The 6,000-nt window shown below is 36.3% G+C and overlaps 1 protein-coding gene across 16 annotated transcripts in view; it reads left to right on the forward strand.

Annotated features, from left to right (window-relative positions):
- The window catches only part of EYA1 (EYA transcriptional coactivator and phosphatase 1), a 419,640-nt gene extending 414,914 nt beyond the window's left edge, over positions 1–4,726 (forward strand). For 15 of the 16 annotated variants that reach the window (XM_072804290.1, XM_072804291.1, XM_072804301.1 and 12 more), the window contains one exon: positions 2,730–4,726. In XM_072804290.1, coding sequence (XP_072660391.1) covers positions 2,730–2,810 — 81 coding nt within the window. In that variant the 3' untranslated portion in view covers positions 2,811–4,726. The other variant, XM_072804292.1, reaches the window with a different exon arrangement.
- Positions 4,727–6,000: the final 1,274 nt, after the last annotated feature.

Genomic DNA, 6,000 nt, shown 5'->3' on the forward strand with positions numbered 1-6,000 from the left:
GGAAACGTGATGTTTCCCACTTTCTTTCTCAGGATTGCTTTGGCCATTTTACATTCATTTTTTTCTACTTCTCTAAAATGCTATTGAAATCTTGATAGGAATTGCAGTGAATCTATGGTTGGGTAGCACAGACATTTAAACAATATGAATTCTTCCAATCCATGAACATGAGACACCTTTCCATTTGTGTATAGTAGTTTCTTTCATTAATGTCTTGTGCTTTTTAGTGTGGCTATTTTCCTTGTTTAAATTAATTCCTGTTTTTTTTTTTTTTTTGCAGGTAATTTGTCATTAGTATGTAGAAACACATACAAAAATCAGTTAATTTTGTGTTCTACAGCTTTTATTGAATTTGCTGGTTAGATCTAGCATTTGTATATAAAATCATGTAATATGTAGGTAATTTTTCATCCTCTTCAATTCTAATTCCTCCTCTTTTTCCATGTTGGTTCTTGTCAGTGGGGGCATAGGTCATGCATATTATTTTATACAGCTGCTGTAGCTACAATATTAATGTTATAGGCTTCATTAAGCCAAGACACAACCTTGAGTCATTTCCCCAAACTTTCATTTTATGGGTAAGCTGGGGCTCCAGGAAAACTAAGTCATAATTCAAAATTGCATAATGATTTTCCTTAAAAATGATGTGTCAGAAATGGACTTGAGATTAAGTAGTAAAATGAGCAGGTTGCTAAATGGTACGTACTACATACACAATTTCAAATATAAGAATGCACATATAAAAGATATAGAAAAATATGGAGGCTATCTGGATAGTAGGATCAGAAAGGATTCACATTTCTCTATAAAACTGAAGTTCTACTTTATGCAAACATTTTACAGTACATGTGGATTTTTATTCTAATAACAGAAAAAGAAGGAAAGCTTTCTGTGTTATAACTACAAATATTTTCCAAATCTGATCTATATATCAGTCACTCAAATTTTCAGTGTCCTTCACTCAACAGAATTCAGAAGGGAGTGTGTTTTAAGCTATATACTATGGTGCTGATAATTTATACTTCTGGATTAAAAGGCCATTGAGAATAGTTAGGAGGCATTAGAGCATCTGGGCTTCAGATTCAGACCAGACCTGATGTGAATCGAGTGTTCACTCCTTACCAGCTGTTATTTAAACCTCTCTGCTCCTCCTCTAAGGCTCAGTTTTTATTTCACTGATGAAAAAATGATGGTGAGAATCATAGCTGTCATTATTATCATGGAACAGGCCCTGCTCCATGTGGCTCCTGCAGCCAATCATGTCTTTCTCTCATATACAGCCAGCATCCTAACAGTGAACCTCTCCTTCATTCTCTGCCCTCTAACACACACAGCCATCAAGTGTTCTTCTGAATAGTCATCCTTTCATACCTAGCTTAACTACTACTACCTCTTACCAAGTATTTCCCCAGTTTCTCAGGTAATGGGAACTGGCCTCCTCCTAGTCCTTTCATAACAGAGATAAAGGCTCTTGATTGTTGTATATTTCTACTTCTCACCCAGACTGAGAGGGTGGACCAAGGCCATCTTCTCTACCATCCCTGCAGAGGCAAAACAGACTGCATTACTTTTGATTAGAAAAACAGGAGTGAATGAATGCAAAGTTGCCAAGTAGATCATACTAAAACTTTGAAAAGAGATCTCTAGTACTCGATGCTGGACTGTTGTTATTGAAAAATACAGAGTCCAGAAAGGTCTACATTTGAATTGGAAAGTGGTATATGCTTTTAGCAGATTACTTGAGACAAAGGCATTATTAATAACTTAATAGTGTGCATTTCCAGAATACAACAGCTATGTGATTTACATCAAAATAGTTACTCGCTTCCATTTTTACCTACTAATTTGCTTCTACGCCAAATGCTTCTGTTAGTCTGATTTTAATTCCTTAGCGCTATAATTGCAAATTAGGCCTTCACCCTGTTTCTTTTGTTTAAAAAGCTGCTTTTCTATGGACTAAGTAGAATGTTGTCTTCTGAAAAATGGTTACTTTTCTCTTATTTGAAAAAAAGATTTGCTGATGCTTAAGTACTTACTATAGAGCTTTTGAGCAATAACAATTTATAATCATGTTTTCATCCTTCATGGGTGAAGTAATCTCCTTTTCCTATCTCTGGCTAATTCAGGTGTTTTACAAATATTCTCATCATTTAAACTAGATTTTTAGATTCTTTTTAAACAACTACAAAAAAATGTTATATAGTCACTGAAAATTTTCCCATATGGTAAAGCCATTTCAAGGTCAACATGAAGAATCCCTAATGGAAGTAAATGGAAAAAAGCTGCTTCTTACAGGAGTAAAACTAAGTTTTGAAAAATATAAAATACTACCAACTAAGGAAAACTGCTTTAACGTTCAGCCTTAAAAATCCACTGGCTATGTATTTTGAAAGGCAACCATTTTTGACAAAGTTTCATTCATAGCTACTGTATTTTATGTAAAGTTTGGACTTGGCACTCAAGTCACAGTGTAGATCGACTTCAGAAATATCCATCACTTTCTTAAAAGAAACAGACTCCAGATTATATTTTAAAATGCACTCCAGTAGTCTTAGGGGAGGATTAAGTTTGAATTTTTGTTTTAAACAGATGTGATGTTAAGATCTTCCCTGGCAGTTCTCACAATACTGAAAAAAGGGGATGAGCGTTGTAGCGAATTTCAAAAGCAGGTTTAAGGCTTCTTGCTGGGAGCACTGTCTGCCCTCACCGTGTGTCTGCCCCTTCCACAGCATGCGATGCCCTTCTGGAGGATCTCTAGTCACTCGGACCTCATGGCCCTACATCATGCCTTGGAACTGGAGTACCTGTAACGGCCACATAGCACTTTGAAACCGCACAACTGCCCTGTGACCAGGAAAATATCCAGCAGGCCTGAGTCCTGTGTCAGCGCTGGAGTACCCAACGTAGTGATTTCAACATGGTGACACACAGCTGCTGTCGTTCTTCACCTCTGCCCTTGTGGTAAATGAAGGACCACACCTATCTCTTCAGAACAGCTGTTGACTCTAGTACTGTGAATCCAATGAAAATAAGCCATGAGAATGTTCTAGTACAGTGTGATGTGTCTTTGCCACATTAACTACGTGGTTCAAACCTGTGAAGAAAGGACCTGCAAACGCTTACATTGTTAGCATCTTCAATGTGACATAAACAGCTTCTCCAGTACAGCAAACTTGATTGCACAACAAAGACTGAAATGGGTTTCCTGAATCCGTGAGGGGATTTTCTTGTAAAGAAAGTTTACTTTTTTGGTGTCTCATACCCAGGGTAATCTGTACATCTCTACTTATTTATGAACAGACTTTTTAAAAACAGCTTTATTGAGGTATGATTCCAGCACCATACAATTCACTCAACCAGACTTTTTTGACATCAAATAATTGAAGAGACAGTAGCATCATAATAAGCGAGTAAAGGCCTTTGCCTCACGACACAGCAAGTACTTTGAATCTTAGCACATTGCAAAGTAGTTTAAAGTATGTCTAATTTAAACGTGTAATATGTACATCACTGAGACAATCATGTACAGAGAGAATTTTTGGTGTAAATTTGTAATAATGGATGATTCTTTTACATATTGTTTAGAAAATGATATTGAAAGGTAGCAATGCCTTGATAGTGAAGTATGAGGCGATGTGTGCACAAAGTCATGTGCAGTGCCTTATCGAAGTACTGGGTATAAATATGTAGATAATGGAAGTTTTTGTTTTTATTTTTAGATGATGTTGTCAAGACCAAAAGCATGGATGTTAATAGGATTTTGTTTTCCAAATTATTTTTCCCAATTTTTTTTTTTATTGCTATTAGGAGGACCTTGGTAAAACAACACAGCCGTGTCTTAAATAATTTGAAAAAAAGTCCTCTTACAACCTCACTTTTTCATTTTCAATGCTATTGTATTATATGTAACTACTTGAAAAAATTATGCAAATGCTTCTTCCCACAGAAAGAATGTAGATGATTGATAGATATATTTTATTAATAAAATGGTTCTTGAATTGGAGACTAGCAAAGTTTTTGTGTGCTCAGATTTTAGGGTCTGCATTTTCTTGCTTAGATAAAGAAGGACATTACCACATATCTGGAAATCAACAAAATCTTTTTGATTGTCCCTTCTGTTTTCCTCCACATCATCTTTCCCCCACCCTCACTGGAAAGTTCATTGCGGGCAGTGGACATGGCCCGATCATCACCACCAAGGAAATATCACCAAGGTTATTCTTCATCTACATTATGTATAAAGCATAAATCTGGGAAATAAAAATTGTCACCTCTGTTAGGCCATAAGACAGTTTCTCCAAAAGTGATGAGTTTGGGCAGTAGTTTTCATCTAAAGCCTTCCATTGTTATGAAATTATTTTTTGGATGAATTTTCTTTAATATTACATTGGGGGAAAAAAACAAACACCAGCTTTAACCCAAAGTAGCTAAAAAGCTACTCTATCTTTTCCTGAAGTTTCATGTTGCTGCTAGAATTAGTTGTGAATTTTCCAAATTGTGTAACAATTGAATTTGTTTTTTTTTCTTTTTTTTTTTGCTTGAAGCGAACAGAAGTTGACAATTTTTTAGCCTTTTCATTTTATGTTTTTGTAATACACAGATTGGAAAGACAAAGTTTATCTTGGCTTTACTGTATAAAGGTGTGTTGTGTCCACAATTGTGTACAGAATTTTTCTTCATTAATTTTGTGTTTAAATTAATAAAATTGATTTGTGAAGTACTGTAAGTTCCTTGAATGTATTTTTTTTCTCTCTCATTTAGGAGAAATAGCAGGATCTTGGTTGCATTAGCATGCTTCTTGTCCAACAAAAGGAAGTGGTATGAAGCAATTGTAGTAATAATGGCTTTATCAGTCCTTGAGGGTAACAGCTGTTTCTCTGATCACTGTAAGAACAGATGAATAGAAAAGCTCTACACTTCCTCTAAAACTATATAAACTGGACGACCCTCACTCAAATTTACTATAGAACAGAATTCAGCATCAAGAATCTTCGATTGACAGAGCATAGATTTAGCCATTTAAATACTGTAGGGACAGCAATATAAAGCAGTTTCGTCTATAAAGAACACCCACAACATTTACCTCTAAAATTTGGCCAGATTCATCACTGACAGGGAGCTATAAAACAGCATAACTTGCTTGCTCCTGAGATTTAATCTTAGAAACATAACATTCATACATACAAACACATGAAAAACCAAACCTGCAGTTATTGGACTCATTTATCAGGCCCATGATGTTCATTTTTCACAGGTGCACACCCAGGCAAGTGGCTTGAGTAATGAAGTATATGAGCATGCTTGGACACCCTGAGAATAAAAAAAAGTTTGGACAAAGTCTTCAAAGAGAGGCAAGAATGGAAAGTGGAGGGATTTTTAGGTCTCAGGTAAAGAAAATAAGAAAAATGGGCTAAATGGAGGGTATAGCTTCAAAGATCATTTTTTAAAGCATCATTTCTAACATGACACTACTTGGCCAAAATATTTAAAAGGTTTCCCTTTGACCATTGATGAGAGCCCAGATCTTCCCACTTGGCATTCTCAAGTTTCCAAATAGAGTATCTACTCTCTTCCCAACATAATCTCTCATTACTGCTATGAACAAACCAGTACAAATTAACTGGACTTTTTTTTTTTTTTAAGATTTTATTTGTTCATGAAAGACACAGAGAAAGGCAGAGACGTAGGCAGAGGGAGAAGCAGGCTCTAGGCAAGGAGCCTGATATGGGACTCGATCCTAAGACTGCAGATCATGCCCTGAGCCAGGGACAGGCTGAGCCACCCAGGTGTCCCTTAACTGGACTTTTTAATGGACCAAACCACCTGTAAAGCATCCCTGCCTCATCTTTGTTCAGACCATTCCCATTGCCATTAATGACTTCCTCTACCCTCAATCAGCCAAAACAAATGCTTTAGTTCCTTCTTTGGAGCCTTGTTTCCCATCATGGCGCACAGTGTTAGCCCCCTCTCCTGAACTTCTCTCACTCGATGTCTATACTT

Source organism: Canis lupus, chromosome 28 (genome assembly GCF_048164855.1).
Source record: "Canis lupus baileyi chromosome 28, mCanLup2.hap1, whole genome shotgun sequence".
NCBI lineage: Eukaryota > Metazoa > Chordata > Mammalia > Carnivora > Canidae > Canis > Canis lupus.